This window comes from Vidua macroura, chromosome 2 (assembly GCF_024509145.1).
Source record: "Vidua macroura isolate BioBank_ID:100142 chromosome 2, ASM2450914v1, whole genome shotgun sequence".
In the NCBI taxonomy this organism is placed as follows: domain Eukaryota; kingdom Metazoa; phylum Chordata; class Aves; order Passeriformes; family Viduidae; genus Vidua; species Vidua macroura.
In genome coordinates, this window is record NC_071572.1 from 71,132,599 (window position 1) to 71,158,151 (window position 25,553).

Consider the following 25,553-nt stretch of genomic DNA (forward strand, 5'->3'; position numbering starts at 1 on the left):
AATTCAAATCCTACATGTAACATCCAAATCAGAGGTGTTCTCCTGCATACTGCAGCACATTCAGAGATGTGCATGTCGTTCTCCTGGACAATATGGGACTGCAGCTACAGAGCTCTACACATCAGCAAAGGCAGGACCCAAGGGTGGCACCTACCAACAGGCCTGGGTCCCTCCCTACCACAAAATCCATACCTTCAGACATATCCCTCAGCAAGGGCCCAACAACAGGCAGCATTCCCATGTAGAGGCTACCCAGTCATTTTTAAACTATGCTGGTGACCAAAAGCATGTGGATGACTTACCTATTCTTCCTTCTCCCTTTTTTTTTGTCTGCTGACAGATTGTACTTCACACACATCCCCACTCCAATTAAGGAAACAACAAAAAACACACAGAAGGACTGTAATTTCTGGATGTGACTCACTGTGGGAACACCAATGCTCGTGCATGGAATGGAGCAGATGTGAGCAAAATGTGGAAGAATGAGCGTGAGAGCATAGAAAAGGGGCAGGCACTGATGTCTTCTCTGTGCTGACCCGTGACAGGATGCAAGAGAATCGCCTGGAGTTGTGTCAGGGGAGGTTTAGGTTGGATATTAGAGAAAGGTTCTTCACCCAGAGGGCTGTTGGGCACTGGAACAGGCCAGGGAGGGAGAGGACTAGGAATCACCACTTTTAGCACTGGTAAACTATTATGAAGGATCATTGAGTCTGGCAGATTATTATTTACAGTCTCTAGGCTTTTCTTAAGAGACAGAACTGACTTGCATTTAAGCCTGCCTTGAACTATAAAAAAAAAGCAGTTGTTTGAAAGCAATCCAGAGACACTGGACCAGGTTGCCCAGAGAATGGATGCCCCATCCCTGGCTCAGATGGCACTCTGAGTAATCTGGTCTAGTGGAAGATGTCCCTACCCATGGCAGAGGGTTGGAACTGGATGATCATTAAGGTCTCCTCCAACCCAAACCATTTGTGATTCCAAATCCTCTGGTTACTTATTCCCAGCATCTAGTCAGCAGCACTTCCTATGCTGTGCAAGTACATCTTCATGTAGGCTCTGTGATCAACAGCACTGAGAAAATGATTTGTCTTAGTAACTCTTTCCTTCGGTCGGGTTCATTTTCAGCCAGATCATCTTTGCAGTTCTATTGATAAAGGATGTCACAAATTGATGCCATAGACAGGAACTGTTCTCAACCTGTGGCAACACCAGCTTAAACAGACTCCAAATTACAACCTCTGTCTCTTACAAACCCTGTATCACCCAGCCAGCCCACTGTACCACTACCCTGAACACAGCCAAAAGGCTCTCTTGAGGCTGAGAACAGACAGGAGGACAAGTAAGGAAAAAAAAAAATAAACAAATCTACACCCATTTTTTATGAACACCTTTAACACACCCAGGATCAAAGGAGTCTGTGTATGCAATCCAGAGATGATATTGGCTTTCTAAAGTCCAAGACCATTAATTACATTAAGGCAAGAAACTATCGAAAAAAATTTCACTCTGTTCATTCTGTAGTGTTAAATAGCAATGGCAAAAATATTGTTTCATTTTCGTTTTAATATGACATAACAACCTCAGCTCTTGTCAAGAGTTTTTAAGCAGAGGGCAAAGGTTTAGTTTGACTTTTTTCCCTCTGTTTGAGGAATTTATAACTGATTATAATTCCTTTGTTTATTCAGGAAGATTCAAGAGTAAGGGGACAGGACAACATAAGCAGGTGTCAGCTTCACAGTGCTGATAACTCATTTTTCCATTTATACTATTTAATATTGTGTTTGACATTTCCAGTAACAACACACAAAATAACCACATTCCACAAACAACCTGAATTTGTTAGGAGTCCAGATTTTCCTACATTCATCGCAAGGCCTTGTAGTGTAGTTCCTATGACACCTCTCATGGAGTGGAGAGAGACAGAAGAAACATTGAGCAACCCCAATGCTTTTCTGATCTATAAAAATGTAGAAAGGAGCATATATTTGTGTGTACAGAGAAAAAAAAAAAAAGACAGGAAATTTAAAAATAGTAAGAAAAAAAAGCAAGCCCAGACTTGTTGAACTGCCTAATGACACAGACACAAAAATCCACACTGAGGGAAATTTGGTTTCTATGCTAGTCACTTTCAGAAGAAGTCTGAAAGAAAAATCATTTTTATCAGCTCTCAGGTTGTCAGTCTATGCTCAGTACCGGAGATGGCAACTTCTGTTTTTAGTGAACCAGGTTTTCTCAGTTTAAATCAATTTTTATAAAGAAGTTAAATTGAGAAACAAAGCAACCATTAATGCAAACATAAAATGAAAACTGGCATTAGGGAATATATCTAAATATGCAAGAACTAGAAGGCAAGAACTAATACTGCATAAAAAAAAGTTGATGCTCAAAACACTGAAAGATGTGTGGCTTTCAGATGAGCCTTACTACAGATGCAGAATGCTTCTAGATGCTCTAGTTCACATATCCAGCTTACTTCCCATATCCCCTCTGCTTTTGGGGTAGGATCTTGATGCAGCTAAAGCAAGTTTGGTCGCCATCTGCATTCCAACAGAACATCCTCACAAGTGTGGCTTGCACTTGTGATCCCCCTGTTGGTGTGGTATTATTTATTCACCTCCTCCACAGGGAGGACAAAAAGATCTCTCTGTGGGTTCCTTCTCCAAACTAGGCCACAGATATCACATTGACTTTCTTTCCAGCCACATACAATATGCAGGATCCCAAATCTGAACAGAGTTTTGTCTTGAACTTCCAACAACTGAACAAGCATACTCTTGGTAGGTCTAAAATCAAAGTCCTTCCATAGCCTTGAGGTGAGGTTTTGTGCTGCAACTGACAAGTCTGAGGTTTCATTAGATAAAAAACTGACTTGGCCTGGCATCGTGAAAAGCAGGAATCCCTATGTGGCGAGTAGGAATTCTGGACACTGCAACTTTTGGCTTCCACAGGGGAATGAAGAAGGACATCTTCTCCCCTACCCCAGACATTCAGCAACGTGACTGGGATAAGTGCAGTGCTTTGAATTTGGATGGAGAAAGGATTCTGGAGGGGAAGGCTGACAAAGGACGAGGATCTACCAACAGCATCCTGGTGTACAGAACAGGTGTTTGCATGGCTAGAAATTGGCATGCCAAATTGAACTGCTACTGATTTACTTCATGCACTTGGGCAGATCAGTCTGACTTTCAGGGTTTTGATTTTCACATAGAGAGATGATGGATTATTTTACCTTGTTAAAATTAACATGAAACATTCACACATAGTCAACATACACATAACAGCAATAATGCAAGCATACAAACAAGAACATGGTGTGAAACCACAGCTATACAGTTTAGTGAACAATAGTAAAGTGTTTGCATTCCTGATCTCCCGCCCTAATCAACCACTTTAGAATCAAAGTTTTACAGAGAAGACAACAGAACTAGCTACGTTTTTCACTAAAGGAGGATGTTATGATATTTGCAGCCACAATTACCCTCTCCAGCTGTCCAAGCACCATCACCTCTTCCTTTCAATTGTAAGTTCTTTGGAACCTGGAGTCTTTTTTCTCTAGGCAAATCTATAGCACGTGGACTGAGATGTGCAGAGTAGAAGCAGCACTCCAGCTTACATAATGCAAGCTAACAAAGTGCCTTGACTCACAAAAAAAAAGTTACAAGAAGATACTCAGTTAATCATGCCTCAGTGGCACTCATTTGGAACTCTTCAGCAAAAGCGCTGCAGGTGAGATAAGAAATTGCAGCTAAGGCTTAACATGGGCAGACTCATGCAGGTGCGCAGTGTCCCGGCTTCTCCACCGGTCCTCTCTGCACACCGGGACCCCCAATGCTCTCTTACAGAACAGGATCTCTCCATATCAATTAAATAAAGCAAATTGAAGACCTCAGGAATAGTATGAGGAGGAAATCGCAGGGAGTTGCTCTGAACTCTCAGCAGCAGAGAAGTTCCTTTTTAAACAGGGTGATACAATAGCTCCTATTTTAGGCACATTCAGGAAACTCCCAAATTAAAAAAAAAAAAAAAAAATCAAAAACGAACAGATTTTGTTTATACTTCTCATGTTCACAGCCCAGTGCAAAGCCTATGCGTGTAAGGATTATGCTCCTAAGGCACAGCAGTGGCATTTGGATTAAGAAGGCCTTTGACTAGTATTTCAACAGTAATCATCACTTGTTAATAGTTATCATTTAAGTTAACAGTAGTCATTTACTTGTACCACAAAAATCGCACACATCCCAAGCTTCCCGTTAACACAAGTTTGAAACAAACGGGGCACAGGAGCCTGCCGACAATAGGGTGGGGAGCTCCTGCCCGTGCGGATGGCCGATATATAGGCCAACACATAGTTCTGGTTTTAGGCGCGGGACGGAAGCAGCGGCCCGGTTGTGCCCCCCGCCCCCGGGCAGGGCAGGGCAGCGAGCGAGCGGCCGGGGACGCCCGTCTCGCCAGGGAGCCACTGTCGCAGGGCAAGTCAGGGGCTGGCGGCTGCTGGGGCAGCTCCCCGGGCACCTCGGGACCCCTCTGCCCTCCCGAATCCCTGCCGCGCCCGCCCCCGGAACCAGCCCGTCCGAACGCCCGGGGAGCGGCGGCCGAGGATGCCCCGCTCCCGCTGCCCCGGGCAGCACGGAGGGAGGGAGAGAGGGAAGGGAGGGGGAGAGAGAGAGAGAGGAAGAAAAGCGAAGGAGTCGGGAAGGGGCCCCACCGCCCTCTCACAGCTTACCCAGGAGGGGCGAAAGGCACAGGAACGAAGCCAGCAGCCACATGGGTGCCCACACCATCACTGCTCAGGCAGAAAGCAAACCCCGACAGCGGCCGCGCCCCGTCCCGTCCCACCCCACTGCCGGCGGCAGCTTCCGCTGGGAGGGCCCCGTAGGCGCTTCTTCTGGGAACTCCGGGACGGTGAGGAAGAGGGGTTTCAGCCTCCTGTGCGGTGTCGGATGCCATACATGGCCTCGGAGTGCCAGCGAAAGGGGTTTGTGGTTTGTGGGGCGCAACTTCTGGCGACGGAAATTGTCGCGTTGCTCTTACATCAGGGAGGTTCAGCTCTGATGACTGAAAAACTGAAAGTAAATCAATTTAGTGGGGAGTGGGAGCCACGCAGATTAGGTGAAGAACGAATTTCAGCAGGTGGCACACAGCTCGCCACCTCAGAAAATGATCCCAGAATAGTTTGGGTCAGCTGCAGCCCCTAATACTCTCTGGGGCTTCCTGGTGTTTGACACTTATGCTCCCAAAAATGTCCACTGTTCACTTCGAGGGACACCTGGTAATATCTCCTTTTGAGGGGTGGGCTGAAGGCTAAGCCTGGTCATGCTCTCCTGTTCCACCCAAGGTGAGGTTGATCTCTGGGGGAGGGGAGTGAAGGAAAAGAAATAGAACAGAAACCAACTCTGACTTCGAGGGGCTTTCTTTGGCACCAGCTGCTAAGCAGCCCATTCACAAAACTCAAACCCACTTAGATTCTCTTTCATGAATGACTGGTCTCTTGACACTATTGAGTGTTTTTGAGGAAGAAAGTGTTTCTACCGCAGTTTGGAAAACATAAGTACTTGGCAGGTATTGAAAAATTGCTGCTCTGACAAATAGTCCAGTAGCAGTTGTGAGCCAGCTTTCCTCTCATGGCAGTGAGTTGCTGTGAGTGGATGTTTCAAACCTTCTTTGCCTGCATCGCACTCCCCAGTGCAGTACTCCAGCTCAGAAGAGTCCAGGTGCAGACCTTACAGCCCCAAAGCATGCTCAGCTCCCAGCAGCTTGTCTGTCTGTCCTGGGGAACACCAGCACAGCACAGTGCTGTGAGGGAGGCTCTCACCACAGGTTTATCTCTCAGTCAGATTTCTCCCAGTACACTTGGCCCCCACATTCACTAATGAGCAGCCGTGTCGGGCTATTCACCACCCCTTTGAGAGACCTCAGCTTTGCACTTCACACAAAACAATCAGAAAAATAATTGGCAGCCATGGATATCTCCAAGCAGAGGGCCTACCAGAGTAAACACTGCAGTTTTTCCAACTCTGAGGGATTTTTTTTTTCCCCTCCTTCTAGGAGCTACTCTAAGCTCCTTTGACTCATCACTGAAGGCTGCAGCCTTCATGAGCTGGAATGACGCTGCATCTTGAGCTGAGCAATGCTGTCTCATTCAGTTCTTACAAAAACAGAATAATACTGATCCTTTCTCCATAGCTCTGTTGGAATGCCATGACATGTAACTCACAAATGGAGACGGGCCCATCCCATAAATTCCTTCTGCTCAGTGACAGAAACCCACATGGAGCCTTTCTGTCCCTCGGTAACCTTGTCCCCTCTGTTCTTAATCTCTGTGTCAAAGTGTCAAAGGGAGCTCCCTACCCTGTAAAGGCTCCAAGTCACAGTGTTTACGTCAGAAATGTAACATGGCTGTCTTCCTGCAGCACTCTCATGGCAGAAGCACATGTTCTCTGCTGCTGACTCATCCTCTTGTCAGGTAAAGTGTCCTCCCAAGATGTCAGAGGCTTGGGATAGAATCTTGTTGCTGGGAGGATGCTTGCACACTACAGCTTCCCTGTAGGTCATGAAATCTTTGAGGTTAGGAGAGAGAAACCTGAAGCAGACAGTTTCACTTTGAAACAGGTTATTTTAGGATGGAAGGAACCACAGGAGGTCACCCACATGCACTTAAGGCAGGCCTGTGTTCTTCCTACTGAGCTGTTCCACGTTGTACAAGATGATTATGGCTTCACAGGGCAGAGAAACTGAGAGAGAAACTTGAACTGGAGGCTGGTGCCCTCACCTAGGCTCTTCTACTTGGTAGTACATGGTAAGGATACATTCTTCCTTATGCATACTTATACAGGCATACCAGGTGGAAGATCCAGAAAGAACTCAAAAAAGGCTCAGATGGCTGGGTTTCCTCCTTTCCTGACAGAGTACCCAAGCAGACTTGCCCCTATTTTCCCTTCCTCAGTTACCAAGACAATCTTTGATGTTTACTTCCTGCTCTGTCATTGCTAGGACATACTTCTGAAAGCAGGGAGGTTGTCGTGGTTTGACAAGGAAGTGAGTTTTCTCAGGAAGTTGGGGTCAAACCAAATTGCTTTTTGTTGAGATGAGAACTAATCCTGGTTCCTCTGTCAATCCTGGAAACAATACACAGGAGTCTGCATGCTTAACACAGAGCCATGGTTTCTACTTCACAGGCAAATGACAGAAAATACAGGAGTTCTGAGACCAAGTATTCCAGCAGTAAGGGGGATCCAGAACTTAATGAACAGTGAGCTAAGCGCTGGGTGTATTTCATGCGCTTCTTTGAATGCAAACCTCTCCACAGGGAGAGGTTTTAAATAGTCATCATTCGCTTAGCTCACACTTGGTTTCCCCCAAGGTCTGGTGCTGCTACCCCAACTGCATTTCCAGTATCAAAAATTAGTTTTCCAGGCTACGTGAATTTTCCTATGATCCGATTTCCACTTGACCATTGGCTATTTGCAGTGCTTATATGCCTCTGCCGGCTGTTGCTTTGTGAGAGGAGACTCACCACTTTCATCTAAGTTGGACACTTTCAGCATTGGCTTGAATGTGCAGACAGCACATTTTTAAAATTTGCTTTTTAATTAAGAGAATTTGTGCACTAAATCAAGTTTGTTTGCTTTCACTATCCCTGACATTCTCAAGCAAATCACACTGTGCTTCATGACTGCTCTCTGTAAGGGACTGTTAAAAGAAATCTGAAGTGGTTTGGAAGTCTTTGCAACAGTGCTCCCATTGTCATTATAATCACCCCCACTGGGAAGCAAAATAAGTGGCATTAAGTTTCTGAATTAATATAATTGTAATTACTCTGTAATTAAGTTCACAAGCAATAAAAAGAAAACCCTTTATATCAAAATAACTGTACTTAGTAAGAGCATTTTAAGCACAGAGTAACTTGAGTGGCTTTTGCTGTTTGCATAAGGAATTGCCACTGTGTGCTGCTGTAATGAAAAAAAAATCCAGGAATAAATAAATCTGAGAATTCAGATTTAGTAGACAATTTAAAAGACATTTCTTTTTTAAAAAACACCAGTTTTGTGCATTTACAAAATTGTTAAACACCAGGATGTTGTTTAACAGTTCTGCAAATACACAAAATAAAACCAAATCTGCAAATCTTGGCCAAAGTTTTGATTAACTCTAAGGCTGTAATACTGGTGCCTGCTTTATATTACATGGCATTTCAAAATTTCCATAGGACTTGGCAAAGAGGGAATAGGCCTGTTGGAGTACCCAGGCTTTATCTTACAATCTGAGAATTGTAAGATAAAATAAGATGAATCTGATGCTGGGGATGGAAAGATGAAGCATGGGCTGGAAGCCAGGAGATGGCTATTGGCATTGCAGTTTTCAATCTTGGAAAACTGATTGGATTGACAAACTCGGGCATATATTTGTGAGACACTGAGGACCTGCTTCTCTGACAATAAGCCAGCTTCCTCCTGGAGGCAAGTACTTCAGGGTCATAAGGTATGTCAGTATGTATATGTGAGAGAATGCAGTTGGGGTGAGGTTCAATAGTCCTCCTTCAATAGGCCAGGCAGCTAAGGCTGTCTGACTTTCAGTGAAAACTGGAGAAATTTATCTCAGAAGATTTGGAAATAAAATGAACTTCTGCCTAAAACAGCGCCAAAGCCTTCAGCTGGAACAAACTGGGGTAAGGAAATCATTGCTATCACCAATATCTCTAAAGAAAAGTAGTGTCTGATGCTTTTTGAAATATCTTTGGTCATCTTCCTGATCAGACTGAAGAAATTTCTTAATTTGGTTGTTCAGCTAAGCCACTGTAGATTAGTACTTTGCTCATTACCCTTCCTGCCATTTAGCACAGCCAAAGGCAAAGCTGCCTTGTCCAACACAGAGGATACAGGTGTGTCCTTACCTGAAGGTCCAGGAATATGGTACCTCCACATCATCAGTGTCATGTTACACATCTGGGTGTGCACATATGCTTCTCCATCTGTATACATTAAAATGGTAAAGTTTTTTATTCAAAGGTATTTGTTAAGTATTTGCATGCTTATGATGCTGGTGCATTACTGAAGGGTGCCCCCACCCTAAGAAATGTAGTCTGGGCATGTTATGGTGATATGATCACCAGTTACATTTTAGCCTGCCTTTACCCTGACTTTTCAGATGTAATCCACTGTTTTGCCTTATTTAGACTGTTACAGGTATCTGACAAAAAGCAGAAATACAGGAAAGACAGCAATGCAGTAGGAAAATATGATGCAAGGCTGATATGAATCTTCCTGGTATGGACTTATTGTGAAACCTTGTGATAATCCAGCATCCCTAGTCAGAATTTGGCAAAAAGGTCTAGGTAGCAAGGATAAAGCACTGTAACTCTGTTGTTTGCTGGGACTGGTTTCACTGGCTGATTTCTGAAGTGAGAAGTTTCCCTTGAGGAAAGGGAGGTAGAGAGGAAAGGAAGGTCAACATCTCCTTTAACCAAAAAGTCATTGAAGCCTCTGCTTCAAATTTTGACTAATGGTTAAATAAGAGTAGAGGTAATTGCTCAAAATCCAAATCAGGTCATTTTCCCAAAAGTGCACAGACTGATTGATCATTACAGAGTCAAGCTGATCATTAACCACAGCTGGTTTTCCTCTGTACAATCCTTATACTTGTATTGGACAAACAGGAAGATGGTTGAAGATCAGAAGAGAAAACTGCTCATGGTTCTTGCTCTCCTCTTGCTGCCCAGCTCAGCACAATCAGGTAAGAAAAAGAGGACTGCCTGGCAAGGGATTGAAGGTTTTACATAGAAGGATCTGAATTCAATTCTCCCTAAACAAGCTGTGTGTCAAGAGGTCCTGGCAATAACCTTGTTAGGTTCTGGGGAGAAAAAGTGGTGCAAGAATGGTCCTTTCTTCTCTTATGCTTTGATTCAATCACCCTCAGTGATTTAATTCCATTAACATGATTTACAAGAATGATCCAGGTTTACCTGAAGTGTAAGGATGCAGAAAAGGGACCACTTGGCCTCTGGCAGTGGCATCTTTGCTACATTGCTTCAAAAGGTCAGCAAGTGTGATCTGCAGTAGCTGAGAGAAAAATAAACAAATGCCACACTTCCATTTCTTTCTTGGATTGTACTGTCGATGAGACTGCCTTAGTGATCACATCTATAGTCCCACATCACCTGCAGCTTCACTGCAGTGCACCTCCTACCTTTCCTTTCCTGATGATCCCCCTCATCTTATGCCATTTCTGACACTCACTATGCTGGCACTGGACCCACTTTTGCTACTTAGACTGGCTCATGACCTACATTTTTTCCAAGCTGATCTATAAAAATATCACTTTCTTCCTTGTCAGTGCACAGGAAGACTGAATAAACAACAGTGAGGGATAGTCACATCCTTCTAGGGGAATCTGAATATTGAATCTCACCCCTTTGGGCTGACCCATAGGCCATGTTTTGTCTAGCTGGTGTAAAGTATCTTCTGAGGGAAATTGGGAAACTGGTTGTTCGATTTAAAAATACATAAATGAATAATTATTTTATCAAGGCTGCTTCACTTCATCCAGTCCAGAAAGGAGGGTGCATGTATTGTTATTGCAGCAGGATTCCAGCTCTTAAAGTGACACTGCTGATGACACATACTGCTGAACTTTTGTGCTTGCTTTCTAGCCTAAATTTGCTCAGGTGTTTTACTAGCTACAGGTCGGATGTTTATTTTTTTTTTGTCTAGGTCAAAGTGCCTTCCAGCAGCAACCTTTTCCTTCTCATAAAGCATTTTCATCAAGTAAATTAATTAATTGTGAAATTATCTTTGACATATTTTTTCATCAGCATGCTCATGTTTTACCATCAGCATTCTCAAACTTCTGGATTTTTGATGCAATTGTCAGTTAGACTTGCACCTTCTACTAAGCCTACCAGAATTTGAATAGCCCCCCATGCAGTGGTGACTACCTGTTGGCAACCATTTTTTAAAAGATCTAACAGCCTATAAAAGTACTTAGTAGCTGGTGTAGGTGGCCAATTTGCTTAAAAAAAACCAGCAAAATATCACTCACCTAATGGTAAAACAACTTTCAGAAGTCAAAGCTCGTATGATACCCATGGTTATTTTCCCAGACAGAGCTGGAATTCCATCAAAGGACAGAAACAACTTTATCAGTCAGGTAAAGTTTTTCCAGAATTGCCTCATTTTAATTTATTCTATATAGTTTTAATCGTTATCAATAGAAGTGAAATTGCTACCTTCATTTTCCTGATGAATTAGAATGAGGGGTGTTTTTTTCGCATTCCACAGACCCAGACTAAATGTGCCACTCCCTCCCTCCTGTGCAGGGAATACAGACAGACGCACAGAGCATCACTGCATGGACTTCCAGAGAGCCAGTTTCCTAGGGGGCAGAAAACTTAAGGTCCAGTTTCTTCTGTTCACTTCCTTAAGCCCCAGCTGTGGAGAGCTGATTTCAGCTGATGATGGCATCAAGAACTGCAGCTTCAACAGCAGCCTGGAAACCAAAATCATCATCCATGGCTTCAGGTGAGAGAAAGAAGAGCACTGTAACTAAGTTTTCACTGGTAAATTAAACAGTGCGTGAGTTAGTATAAATTTCTTTCTTTCTTTCTTTCTTTCTTTCTTTCTTTCTTTCTTTCTTTCTTTCTTTCTTTCTTTCTTTCTTTCTTTCTTTCTTTCTTTCTTTCTTTCTTTCTTTCTTTCTTTCTTTCTTTCTTTCTTTCTTTCTTTCTCTCTTTCTCTCTTTCTCTCTCTCTTTCTCTCTTTCTCTCTCTCTTTCTCTCTTTCTTTCTTTCTTTCTTTCTTTCTCTCTCTCTTTCTTCCTTCTGTCTCTCTCTTTCTTCCCACATATTTCTATTTCTTTTTTCAACATTTTTCATTAAGAAGTCTTTTCATTAAGATTCTTGTCCCTTTAAATTGTCTTCTTGGATTTCATGCCCAATAGCCTCTTCACCAGATGGCATTAGGGGAACTGGGCAAAACAGAGCCTCCTCAGTTTTCCTGGAATTCTTTGGTATAGATTCTTATTTTTCATTGTCTAGAGATGAGAAATGTAGCAGTGAAAGACCAGGTGATCTGGCCAAGGACTTCCTGCCAGCAGCAGCAGAGAAGGATCCAGGTGTTCCCAGTCACCTCACTTACTCCAGGTGGGCTCTGTGGTGGCTAAATGAATCACCACAGAGAGAGTGAGATCTCAGCCTGAGCTCTGCAAATGTTCTCTCATTCATTAAAATATGTGGTCCCCTCCCGAATCAGAGCATTCTGGAAAGTGTTATTACACCACTGCAAAAAAAAATTCCAGGTGTGGGTGTCTGGCACCAAAACTGACTTTCAGCCACTGTCTGGCAGCCTCCCCTGAGACATGTGAAGCCCCAGCACCAGTGAACATCACAGTGGTACGTGCCCTGCTTGGGGAACAGCTAACATCCTTGTCTCTGATGACTCCGCAGGGCTTTGGGTACCAAACCTTCCTGGATTGAAGGGCTTGTCCAAGCCATACTGCACACCTGGCAGGTGAATGTGATCGCAGTAGACTGGGTTTATGGGTCTACAGGAGCCTATCCCTCCGCAGTGGAAAATGTCACACAGCTGGCCCTCGCCATCTCACAGTTCATCAGCAAGCTCCTGGTAAGCTACTGTGCATGTCCAGTTCAGGGAGCATAGCCAGGGAGCTGCTCCCAACCTGCTGTATCCAGGAGTTGGACAAGTGGATTTTTTTATTCTAGATTTTTCCTTTTTCCCCTCTTTAAATCCAGGCTTGAGCATGCTAGCATTTTTCTTCTTCCTTCGGAGTTTTGACATTTTCTGGAAAAAAATTCCCAGTTGTCACCTGCTTCTCCAGTTCAGAACAAACCTAAAGTCTGCTTGGGTCTTCTCAGATCCATATTCACTGGACAGTCTTCTTCTTCTTCTGAGAAATTTTGTCCAGGAAGCTAGAGGGAGTAAGATTTGAGGCTATATTATATTTGCTCTGGGCTTCAGATATACTTCCCAGTATGTGAAAATACCCAGATGTGTCCCATTCTGTTTGTGCAAAGTGCAGCTGAACAAGACTTCTGCAATCAGGGTGATGAACCCTTGTGTTAACCAGCTAAATGTAAACTCTCCATGAAATGTTTGCAGTGCTGACAAACCTGTTTAGGGCTGGGTTTGCATCTGTGGACCTGAAGTAATGTTCTGAAAAACAGAAAGTGCAATAGCCATAATTTCCTTAAGTATTTAGTTTCCCACTGTACACCTCAAAAGCAATCCCACATTAGGAGAGTTACAGAGCTGCTGGGTGGGCTGGGACAGGGTATTTCACCTTTCTGCTACAGAAAAAATTTGTATTATTGTCACCCTGCAGGCCCTGGGAGTCTCAGAGACATCCATCCACATCATTGGGGTAAGCCTCGGAGCACATGTCGGGGGCCTGGTGGGGCACTTCCACGGTGGTCGCCTGGGATGGATAACAGGTATCACCACAATGAGTCTGGGGTCCTCACTTGCCCTACAAGAGAGAGAATGAAAGAGCAAGAAAGGGGAGTCATTCAAAGCAGTCTTTTAATTTCATAAGGGCTCACTAGATCCAAGCTTATGGGCTTCTTCCTAGATTCTGACAGCGCCTTTCCAACATTAGTCCCCTCCGTGCTGCCAAAAGAACACAAGTATTTGTAAAAAGGTCCTTCCGCCTTTGCTACACTCTTTGCTTAGCAATGTATGAGCCCTCATGACTAATGAAAGCCCACAACACTCATAAGCTTTGCTTCCAAATTATACCATGCACATGTGGTTCTTAAAGCCCACAATGCAGCTGTGGGGGGAGCAGCAGGAGTGAGCTGCTGTGCAAGAAAATGTGAGCTGAGAGCCAAGGGGACAGTAAGGTGGGCAGTGACCTCACAGACAAGGGTGCAGTCCTACTGTGTCTGGGCAAGAAGAGTGTGGCCAAGAAGAGCAGTCCAGTGACAGGAACCAGGGTCATCCACAGTCTAGTTTGTAGTGATAAGGCAAGCCCAAGATCAAGCTGGGAAGTCAAATCAGGACCAAGCCTGACCAACAAGGCAAAGGCCAGTGCATGGCATCCCTACCACACAGCTCAGGCAAGGAACAAATGCAAGAGCCTGAGCAAACACTGGGAGTACCCTGCTGAGGCTCCTTGCTGTTCTCCCCCACAAGTTGGCTGTTTTCACGGTAGGCTGGTCTAATGCCACACAACTGTACCAAATCAGAGCTGACCTTAAACACAACCAGACTCCTGGGTGTGAAGAAAAGGCTCCACTGGGGGAATTGCAGAGCAAAATGGTTATAGGCTAATCCTGTCATTTAGAGGTTTTGGTGCACCCAGAACCTGTTCAGCCTTTAGGTGTGAAGCATGAATAAAGTCACAGAATCATTTAGGTAAGAAGAAACTTTGGAAGGTCTCTAGTCCACACACCACCATCAGCCCTCCTCAAAGTGGGGCTGCACTGTATGTCATATCAGATTGTCAAGGGTTTTACTAAATTCTGGGAATCCCCAATGACAGAGATTCATTTTGATGGGAGGGGAATGCCACTAAGAAGGAACAGACAGAGTCTCCAGCAGTGTGGCCTCAGCCCATGCTGGTCTGTCTCACAAAGGTATCCTCAGGAAGGGTCTCACTCCACTCTTGGCTGGGCAGTCCAGAGAAATGCTGGCTCAGTTTTCACAGCTACTTATGCTACATGAAATACAGGCATTTCTTAACAGGAAGTGAATTTCGTGTTGAGCCCTTGTTAAAGCTGTGAATCAAAGTTTACATTAGGAGAAAATTGGAGTAGCCTTTGTCCTGCGCCAGAATTTTATGATCAGTGATGTCTTCAGATAAGCAGAAGCAGACACATTTCCATGAAACCACAGTGATTAAGTTCAGAGTTAAACACTTTTCTCCTTTATGTTGTCCACGTGTAATAGAAGCTCTGTAGATTTATTTATTCCATTTTAAACTCTGCTCAAATACAACCCCTTTTCCACATTCTTGTTTATCCTGTAATTTCATAGGCACACTGGGAATTGCAGATTCCAGTTCAGCTTTAGGAGCTTTAGGAGCTTTAGTTCAGCTTTAGGAGCCTGAAGACAGTTGGGTTAAACCCAAGATATGCCTGATCTCATCTCCTGCCTCCTCACAAATTCGTCACACAGGAATTTGACCCCTGAGCCACAATTTGCTGAAGTGTATGTTCATATTAGGTTTCTGCCTCCTCACTAAGAATTTTATGCCACACTAAATAACAATTTTCAGTATCTTTTAAAGCTTTTCACTACAACTTGGTCTGTAGAAGTGGGTGGGAAACCTCTCAGCTTTTTGTGAATATCAAGATTAAAGAGCCTTACAGTCTTATTTTTAGCTTTTATTTATGGAAAGAAAAAAAGGTTTTTCCTTCTTTTCCTCCTTCCCTTGCCCCTCACAAATGCAGACATGCCCATTTGTATATTGTTGATATTGCCTTCTCCACAGAGAATTAATGAGACTGAGTCCAAAACTGTGAAACCAGCCAGCTCCAAGGTTAAATGGCATGTGGAAAAGATGTACTTCCTAAACTATTGTTGCCTGGGGAGTGAAAAAAATTCTTGTGAGGCCACTTTTCTATAAAATGAGAACAGGATAAACCTCAGGGAAAAAAAATTTAATCTGCTTCTTGGTATTGCCAAGGATACTTTTCTGTGTTCCTTTGAGTCCACAGAAGTTGCTCTAGGAGCAAGTTTTAGACAAAAATGTAGATAGTTGCTAAAGACTCAATTTAATTTGTGGAGAAAGGGCTCAGAAGCCTCTTTGGTTTAAAATTGTTAGGTAGTATGAAACTTCTGTAATTCCTGAGTTGGTTAATGCCAGGGTGCTGAATTGACCACCTAACTGCTGATCTGCAGTGACATTTCTCAGACTGTAGTGCTAATACACACAGTACAATTTGGGAAGGCATTAAAAAGTTTGATTCTATTTCACCAAAACTCCAAGAGACATTATGCATCTACTCTGTCAGAGCTATTTAAGGTTCAGTCGTGGCTTTACAGCATAAAACCTTTAGTTAAAACACTGCCAAAATGTTGTGGAACAGCAGGGACAATGCAAGGAAGCTGTAGTGGAAGTTGGCGCTGGCAGAAACTATTCTGGAGCTTAACCGCTGAGACCTGAGAATAATTTATTATATCAGCCTAGCACTATTTTTAAAGTTCTAGATAAAATAACTGGTCCAGAAATAAGAAGGAGAGTGGCTGAAGAGTACTTGTTGAGGTGTTTGATTTTGTTACAGCCCTGGATCCTGCAGGCCCTAAGTACACCAGAGCCAGCCCTGAGGAACGCCTGGATCCTGGGGATGCCCTCTTCGTGGAAGCCATTCATACTGATGCTGACAGTAAGCTGGCTTCCCTCTTCTTCAGCCTGGCCTTCTGTTCCTCCTGACATCATTATTGCTAAGGAGTCTGTAGGTCATTGTCCCTTTTTTTGCCATACTACTATGAATTGAAGTTCACTCAGAGGAAGTTTCTTGTTAAGAAAGGCTTTGATGATGAATTCATACCCCAGAGCACTTCAAACAACAGACAGGAGGAGATTGCTACAACAGAGTGAGTTTATGCAGAACTAGCCCAGCATGACTTTTACTGCCTGAAGGGAATTTATAGATCTAGCCTCACTTTGTTTTTTCCTGCCTGATGTAAGAAAGGTGCCACCCAGTCGGAAAGTAACAGACAAACAGAGCTGGTGCAACAACAGAGTAACTTCCTAAAGCACTGAGGAGCTACATAGGCAGCACATGGGCTAAAGAATAATGTGGTGCCTTTGAGTCACATCTTTTGCCTGGAGACCACAAAAACCTCTACCAACACAGCTCTCAATTATCCTTCATAACTCCACATTAAAGCTGTGGTCAGTTCTCCTTTACTTAGAATCAAGAACTAGAGTTGCTGAGCTGGTGGTTAAGACACAGTTTTGATGGCAGGGCCCAGAGCATTTTCTGCTCCATGCATCAAACCTGCACATGTAGAAGCAGGAAATCTGGCCTTGATGTCTACAGCATTAGGGCTGGCTCCAGTACTACTAATGCTCAACCAGTTATTGGGACCTGTCATCAACATGTAGGGTAAAGCCTACAGAAGAGCCAAGCCTGAGAATGAAGTGGCATTTCACCTCCTTTCAGATTTTGGGATCCGGATTCCTGTAGGCCACATCGATTATTTTGTCAATGGAGGCAAAGATCAGCCAGGATGCCCCCGATTCATCTCTGCAGGTAAGAACACTCTCTGGCCAAGCAGAGAGCTTTCATGGCCATTTAGCAGACTGTGAAAATGCTGTTTGGCAAGCACCTCTTGCTACAGCCAGAGCAGTCAGCAAAGTGAAATAAGCATATTCACAGCCCACATCTCTTCTCAGCAGTACAAGAAGCAGGTGAAATTAAAATCACATACAGATCAAGTGTCTTGGCAGCACTGCTGTCAAGAGATGTGATTTTGGTGATGCTTCTCTGTGATGCAAAACTCTAGCTTCAGTAGAGATGACACTTTGCTAGAAAGGCTCTTAGGTTGCACTAACAAAAGCTGCTTTTTGTTTTCATGCTGAAAGTTGTGTCTACTTAGAGAGACAGTTCGTACAATTACTGTCCTTTTCTTCTAGAGAAGAGGACTTTCCACAGTAAACAGTGTGAACTCATTAACATTCAAATATGTTCTATATGAGTCAGCTGTGTTGAGGGTCAGCTTTCCTGAGGTACCTACAGTACCTCATTTCCTATAGCTGGGGTTTCAGTGCAGGTAGGAGTCAAAGCTGCTGCATTCCCTTACAGCGATCTTGATTGATGGCCTGATTGATGGGACACTGACAGAAACAAGACAGCCCTGTGGTCCCTCTCTTCCAAGGAACTTGGTCTGAGAGATAGATACACTTCTAACTTCCTGCAGAATTTTTCTTGCAGTGGGATCTGGGCTTGTAGCCACATAAATGCCCTACAAAATGTTATTAATGGGAAGGTGATCACTGCACTAAGAGTGTTCCTTCACTCCCAGTTCCTTGGGAATGAGCAAAAAGCCTGAAGCTGATAGGAACACTCATGGCTGCTTTTCTCTGGTTGATTTTTTCCTTGCAGGCTATAACTTCCTGATCTGTGATCACATGCGGGCCATACATCTCTACATCAGTGCCTTGAGCCATCCCTGTCCCATCTTGGGGTTCCCCTGTGCAAGTCATCAAGATTTTCTAAATGGTCATTGCCTGGACTGTGCAAAACCCTTCCTGTCCTCCTGTCCCAGAATAGGTACAGTACCAGCATGAGACCTTCCCGGAGCAGATGACAATACGTTCCTGATGGTGTCAGTGAGGAACACAGGATGTAGTCCAGATTTCTCTGAGCAGGATTTGCTTTGGATCTGTTTGGGAAGAGTGACAAGTTGTTTTGTTTTCAGGCTTCCATAGATGCACTATAAAAACTCATATATTGCCCAGGGTAGAACAGCAAAATCTTGAACATTTTTGATCGTTAAACATTTCCTAGGGCCCAGATATGTGTTGAAAGAGTGTTTCCAGAATCACCTGCCAGAACGAGTGGGCAATCAGCTCAAAAAAAACTGTCTTGTTTAGAGGAGCAGCTGGAAATTTTAGTTCAAGCCTGAAGTCCCAGTCTTCTACACTACTCAGTGTTGCTGAGTCAATTCCTTTTCATAAATTTCTGCCATGGTCACTCGAAAGATGAACTCTTTGGACTGGGAGAAAGTAATAGGTGCCTCTTTTAGGCTTCTGAAACTGGGATGTGGCATGAGGAAAGGAAGTGTCCTCTGCTGCTATTTGCAGTATGGTACCAGAGGAACATAAAGAGAGGCCTTTTTTTGGTATAGGTTCTTTCAGATCAGCCACCTTTCCACCATCTCACCAAACCATTTTGCCAGCTATTCAAGGATGCAGGCCATGAGTTATGGTGGTTCCCTCATTTGACCAAGGAATTCAATTTTCCTTCTGTTTGCACTGTCTTTTACATCTGCACTAAGTTTCCTGACTTGGTAGTCTTTAGTCTTGATCATTTTGCACAGATGCATCTGACAGCACAGTTTGTTAGCAGAGGAATGAAAAGAAAGCCACCAAGAGGTTCTCTGGTGATGATTACCTGGGGTAGCCAGAGGAGGTTTTCTGAGGGAATGTTAACCTCTCAGACACCACAAAATTGTACTTGCTCTGATTTGCACTGGTATAAGAAAGGGACCTGTTCTCCAAGACAGGTGAGTCAGGCAGGGTGAAAAGGAGGTGACTGATACATATTCTATTTCTGTTATATTTCTTACTTATATTTCTGTTCTGTCATTCATGGCTTTTCCTGCACTGACTTTATTTCCCCCTGCAGGCCTACTGGAGCAGGCAGGTGTCAACATGAGCAGACTGCCCCAGGAAGTGAAAGTTTTTTTAATGACCAGTCCTTCAGCCCCATTCTGTGGTAAGTAGCATGAAAGAAAAAGGAGACAGAGGGGTGTTGGCCAATGAGGCAGATCCTCTGAGGAGCCCAGGTAGTTACAGCACACTACCCCATCAGAGGCAGCTGCTGTGGGCCATGGGGTCTGAGACACACCCCTGAAGAGCAATAACTCTGCACATCTCCTCCATAAAGCTCTTTCCAACAGATTTTTTAGTGTGGCCACAGCCCTGAACTAACACAGCCACATGTGTTTTCAGGGCTGAAGTAAAAGGGATTGAAAATGCCTGTCCACACTGGGCTATACAGACATGCCCCCTGTGCCTCACATAGCACAGAGACTTGATTCTTTCTTATGTCTGTTTAATCTTTTCTGCTGGTGGGGCCAGGGAATGAGTGCTAGAGCCCCTCTTTTGTTATGGGCAGGTCCTACAGATAGTACATGTCCTCACACCCACATTCTTTGCTTCTTGCTCAGTATACCACAGCCTGGTTGAGTTCCAGTTGCAGAAGAAAAGAAACAGAGTCACCAGCATTGAGATCAGTTTCAGCAGCAACAGCACCAAGGACACAGCAAAGATCACCATGTGAGTGACAGTGCATGCCTGTTTTTTCCCAGCTCCATGAGTAAGGATGTTTATCTCAGGAAAAGCACAGCAACAGTGTATTTCCCTGAGTGATGAACCACAATCCTCTTTCTTGAGTCCCTCCACATTTTCCTTAAATACCTTCAAGAATCAGGCATGTGCTACCATTACTCAGTAACCCTGACTGGGTCCACATCTTTCCCAAGTGCACAAAGCAGCAGGTACACTCTGGGTGCCCCAGATTTGCATATTTTTGTGTGGTTACGCCGGTTCCTTTTCCACACCATACCCTGACCTGGCTTCACTTCAAACTGCAATCACTCTCAGATAGTTATTAGCCCTGCTCTGGCAGACAGGGGTGGCTTACAGCAAGACCCCAATCCACCAGAGGCTCCAGAGGGATGGACTTGGTGGCTTAGACACTTTTCTTGATGCCCAAGAGGGCAGCAGTTGCAAAGAGGAGACAAGTGCACCTCAGCACAGTCAGAAATGTGTTAGTACTTGCTGCCTCTGCAGTAATGCAGCAATGCTCTCACTCCCATTGCAGGCAAAAGGAAGGGGCACGGGACCAAGATCCACTGTGTAGATAGAAAGATGCCTCTTGAAAGCACCACCCTCCACCAGACTGTGTTTGAATTAAAAGATCAGACTCCACAGCTTCCACAGCTCTTGCCACCAGGGGATGTCCCCACCACAACAAGTTCCCCAGAGTCTCCCTCACTTCTTCCTACTCCTTGCCCATTGCTCTGGACTGGGAACCACAATGCAGCTAACACATGCTGCTGGCTGCCTCAGGAAGCAGGAAAGCAGCCTGCTAAAGAGTCCTAGCCAGCTCTCCTGGGATCACAGGGGTTCCAGCACTGGCTCCCACAGAGTCCTTACTGCTAAGCCAAAATATTGTGACCTGGGCCTAATTGTGTTGCTGATTCAGACATAGGCACCAGGAGGTAGGGGGGAGAAATGGGGAAGGGGAAGCCACACTCTAGGGTACTTTTCAGAGTGACGCAGATGCTTGGTCACAGATTTCCAGCCAGGCACCACAATTTGGGTTTGTACTCCAGCCTGGTGGAGCTCAGTCTGTTCAACTCCTCCTGGTTTGGAAGCCAAATGTACCTTTTCCACAGATGCAGGAGGGAAGAAATAGTAATGCCCAGGTAAGAGCGGGACCTGTGCAGTGCTTCCATTGGCAGCAGTCGGACACTAGGTTTGGTGGGAGTCCAGCAGGAGGCATGTGAGCACTGGAGAGAAAGGAAGTGAGCCAGGCAGGCAATCCCGAGGCTTTGCTGTACCCTCCAGTTTTAATGAGACAGTGGAGTTAGAGCAGGGTAACCTATCCAGAGCTGCCCTGCGGGGGGGAGCAGCAGCTGTGTTTCTCTTTAATGCCTTTCTTAGAAGCACAAGACCAAACCGAAAAATTTGCTTACAGCAATAAACCTACAGATTTGAGAGTAAAAAATTGAAGATATCCCTTTTATTTCCCACTAGTAGCAAAGGGCAAATTTCCCTACTGTAGGCAAAGCTCAGCCTTCCAGTGCAGTCAAGTTCAGAGTATCAAATGGGCATCTAAACATAGATCCTCACATCACAGTTGAGACACTGATTGATCAGTGACTTATCTCAGATGATCTGACATGTATATCTCATCCTGCAGTTTCCCAGAAGTGCAGAGGGACTTACTTGGGAGTGTTCAGCTAGTCTCAGATCTTCAGCAAAGGACTCACATGGGTTGTGTCTTGCCTCAAACTGCCCTTCTCGTCTCCTCTCCCAAATATCCATCCCAATCTTACTCCTCCCCACATGTTGCTCAGAATGCCCCAAGAGACATGTCCCCAAGGTTCAGTAGCTGACATGGGCCTGATGAGTGAGGAGTTTGTTACACAGGACTTCCCAGCTGCACTGCTGTGTGCTTACACATCACAAGACATCATCCCCCACATCCAAGAAAACATACCTCTGAAGCCAGCCAAGTCTCATAAATCCATCCAAACATTGTGCAGGATTGGACCAAGTGTCAGTCCCAGGAGTGGCTCTTTCAACATGGTTAACTGTACTGCATTCCTCTGTCCATGGACAATATGCCATAGAGAAATGGCCTCCATTTGCTATCCATTATTCACTTTTATAACCACAATTTTGCCATGCTTCTTATTTTTAGCAGCTTCAAGCCAGACACAGACACACAAACCCCAGCAACTACTGCTGCAGTCTAAGGGAGGGACTGGGTGTGCTGGTGTGGGTTGGCTGCTGTGAGTGCTGCTGTCAGCCAGTGCCTGAGAGTTACTTTGGTTAGCAGAATTGTAGGCTCCTCCTGACCCTTTTGTCACCTCTCCCCTTTCCCTGCCATCATGTGGCTGATCAGACAGTCACCCAGGTGGTTCATGCCAAGCCAGCTGCACACATCATTCTTCATGAGCACAAGGAAATCAATGATCTCCATGCTCTAGGAGGTGCCAAGTAGATCAAGTGCAAGGCCCCCTGGATGGACTCCATAGAAGGGACTTAAAATACCTGGGCAGCACAGATCTGTGGCACACAACTCACTAGGCCCTGGTCATTGGCTCATTACCAAACCTCTGTCATTTCTCAGTTCACATTGCCTGGGTAAGAGCATAGGATGGACAAAGGTCCCTCTATCCAAACATTCCACCTTCAACATTATCAAAAGCAAGTAGCTACAGAAGAGTATAAAAAAATCTCCATGTAAGCATGTAGCAATACTTCCCCAAAGAGTTTCCCTTTGTCTAGTTACATCTGAGGGACTTTTCAGAGCCAAAGATGAGATCTTTATATTTACTAGCTTTTGTATTCCAAAAACCTGTCCAGTCCCCCTCCCTTGACTTGTACAGTCATATAAACTTCCTGGCATTCACAACATCCCAAAGCAAGGATTTTAACAGCTTGAAAGGAGTGGTACTCTGTGCAATGGGCATTCTTTTTGAGCCTGACACCTCTTAGCTTTCTTTGAGGACCCCAGTTTGTGTACTGATTGCCACTGGTCCCCATCCATGCCATTCACCATTTCATAGATGTTGACTTACCTACTACTTACCTCTCTGTGGCAAGCTGAGCAGTGTTTCAATCAATATGCAACAATAAGAAGAGTTGGTAATGGAAGGAAGGATATTTATACAGCAATATTCCTGAATACAGAGACAAAACGTGGAGAGACAGCCTGTAAGATGCTCATGGAATGCCTTGTTTTGACAGACGAATCTTCTCACTCCATTTTACTATGTGAGGGCTTCACAATAATACTGAAGATTCCTCCAGTGTTTTCATGGATCTGCACGTGGACTGTGTCTGCAGGTTGACCGAACACATCCCTCACATCTCTCATCCTGCCTTGCAGACCTAAGGACCAGGAGACAGGCAAACGGCTGCTGGCCCACCGAGTTCCCCTCTGCCAGATAAACAGTGTGACCCTGAAGTATATCCCCAAGAATCTTTTTTGGAGCAAGGATGAGCCATCCATTGTTGGCAAGTTCTGTGTAGCACCACTGCCTCTCAATAGCAGGTAAGCCTCAGGATTGTCATTCAGGGATGCACTAAGCCTATGGATGCACCCTGTGGTTTGAAGCAGTGCATATTTTCCTCCTATTTAGGGAAACACTTAAAGAGGTCTTTTCCATCACCTCTGTGTCCCTATGTAACTAATTTTGTATTTGTGAAAGAGAAAACCTACAAAGGTAGATTTTCTAGGAGTTTTCTAAAATTCTTTCCCCAGGATAAAAGTGTCGTGCCATGGAAGGAATAGGGCTGCAACTCACATCACCTTGAAGATACTTATGTCACAAACCATGGCGAAAGCTTGTACTAACTAGAATTCTTTTGTCCTTGTTTGCCCTCTCCATCTTCCCCTGTCTACAATGGGCCTCCATCTAAAACATGACAGGTGAACATTTTTCAGGATGAGACAACAGAAGACCACTAATATATTTCTGTGTCTTATACAGCAAGGTTTATAAAGCACTAAGGCTATAGACAACCATTTTGGCATTTTCTAGGTCAGACATGGTAACATATATACCTTCAGCCATAGTTACCTTTCCTGGAGTAAAAGCAGCCAAGTCCTTCTCATCCTGAGAGAGAAAATTGTCTTCTCCATAATACAATATTCTTGACAGGAGTCTTGCAGATCCAAAGTTCTTGCAGGCAGGATAGAACAGCTATACTGACACATTAAACTGTCCATCCACATTGCTTCTGAAATGCTGGCTCAAGGCTGAAGCAAGCTAGTGGATACTTCAAAGCAGGTTCAAATTCTGTTTTGATGGACAGTAAGGAGGCTGAAGTTCTAGGCAGTAAAAATATATCCAGTAGGCCCAGATAGGAGAAGATAAAAGGCAATCCTATATAAATACCAGGTACTCCCTTGAGTAATAAGGGCTATTCCTTACTAGCATCTGTTGCACTCCAGGGTTGGGATGGATGTGTTTTTATCCCTTATGAATGGGACAGCAAGGCACATTGCCTGAAAGAGGTGCTAACCTGCACTCCTGGAAGCACTGGACTTGGCTTTGATACAGACTGAAAGCTGTAGAGTTGCACAGGCTCACAACGGTGCTCCTGTCACTATGCAGGGAGCACTCAGAGCAACAGTGGTGCTGCTCAGGTCAAGGGAAAGGTGAAGAATACAAGCCCATGCCATCCTTCCAGCCAGTTCATCCCAGCCAGGGCACAGCACCCCATTCACTATCCCTTGCAAAGCAGTGCAGGGTCCAGCACTTTGCTTGCTTCTGTGTTAGGATAGCAATCTCCACCTGTCAATGCCCAGTCTGACTTCTCTGTGCTCTTCCCACAGCAGGACAATGTCATGTCTGCCCTGGAGCCTCACCCTCCCCAGCAAAACAGACATCTCGTATGAGCTGCCTACTGCTTGTGCCTAGCTCTGCCTTCAGGATAAACAGAACCAGAAAGGAATCCTAAGCCTATTGCTGCTCTTTGCTCCCAGATGATACTTTCACCATAAAACTGGATGGGTTTTTTACTCCCTGCATAAGGGGCAAGATGTCAAGGAACAGAAGTGTGTGGCATATTGACAAATACAAGGTTAACTGGTTATAGCAAAATCTTCCAGTTAAAAGACTGGATTGACACTTTTGTCTCACAGGTTCTGTACCAGCTCTCAAAGTGAGACAGGAAAATCATTTAATCTCAAGGTTTGAATCTGTATGAAAGAAGGAGTGGATAATATTGCTCTTTTTATAGTGGGAGTATTAGTATAATTCATTAGTGTTTTATATTAAACTGTCCTGAAATGTTCATATTAAAGGTGAGAGGTATTATTTTTCCTCAGCACGGGGAAACTGTGTGGTCCAAGTCTGGCACATGAAGGAGTCATTCTTAGCCAGGGCTCCAATGGGAAACTCACTGGTCCCATCCACAAGGTGCTTTCAGAGGGAGACCCTATTGATTTCACAGCACATAATTCTCTCTGAAGCTCACATGAAATGAAGCAAACACCAGGAGCAGCACAGAGCTCTCACTTCCAATTTTGCACTGCTTTCACCATCTGCCCAGAATAGAAGGTAATAGGAGAATGGAGCATTGTAGCCACGGGGCCACCTAACACAAATTAATCCCAGGAACTCAGC

At 44.5% G+C, this 25,553-nt stretch overlaps 2 protein-coding genes across 7 annotated transcripts in view; one reads left to right on the forward strand and one right to left on the reverse strand.

The window, feature by feature from the left end:
• The window catches only part of CD58 (CD58 molecule), a 21,854-nt gene extending 17,051 nt beyond the window's left edge, over nt 1-4,803 (reverse strand). For all 3 annotated transcript variants that reach the window (XM_053971196.1, XM_053971195.1, XM_053971197.1), the window contains exon 1: nt 4,724-4,803. In XM_053971196.1, coding sequence (XP_053827171.1) covers nt 4,724-4,781 — 58 coding nt within the window. In that variant the 5' untranslated portion in view covers nt 4,782-4,803. The remainder of the gene's footprint in view (nt 1-4,723) is intronic.
• On the forward strand, nt 4,456-25,230 carry PLA1A (phospholipase A1 member A). 4 transcript variants are annotated; one of them, XM_053971193.1, is made up of 12 exons: nt 4,456-4,473; nt 9,657-9,729; nt 11,312-11,513; nt 12,437-12,614; nt 13,333-13,441; nt 16,235-16,336; nt 17,120-17,209; nt 18,062-18,229; nt 19,307-19,396; nt 19,851-19,959; nt 23,309-23,473; nt 24,761-25,230. In XM_053971193.1, the coding sequence occupies exons 2-12, from the start codon at nt 9,657-9,659 to the stop codon at nt 24,843-24,845; spliced, it is 1,371 nt and encodes a 456-aa protein (XP_053827168.1). In that variant the 5' UTR covers nt 4,456-4,473; the 3' UTR covers nt 24,846-25,230. The 4 variants fall into 4 exon arrangements, with proteins under 4 accessions (XP_053827168.1, XP_053827167.1, XP_053827166.1 ...); XM_053971192.1 differs by lacking the exon at nt 4,456-4,473 and adding an exon at nt 4,820-4,902 and having other exon boundaries at nt 9,653-9,729; XM_053971191.1 differs by lacking the exon at nt 4,456-4,473 and adding an exon at nt 4,937-4,975 and having other exon boundaries at nt 9,653-9,729.
• Nucleotides 25,231-25,553: the final 323 nt, after the last annotated feature.

Excerpts from the sequence above, each read along its gene's own strand:
- PLA1A (XM_053971191.1), top strand. The coding sequence starts at position 4,941 with ATGCCATACATGGCCTCGGAGTGCCAGCGAAAGGG. Across the intron at positions 19,960-23,308 it reads GACACAGCAAAGATCACCAT|ACCTAAGGACCAGGAGACAG; the intron begins GTGAGTGACAGT and ends CCTGCCTTGCAG. Across the intron at positions 23,474-24,760 it reads CCACTGCCTCTCAATAGCAG|CAGGACAATGTCATGTCTGC; the intron begins GTAAGCCTCAGG and ends CTCTTCCCACAG.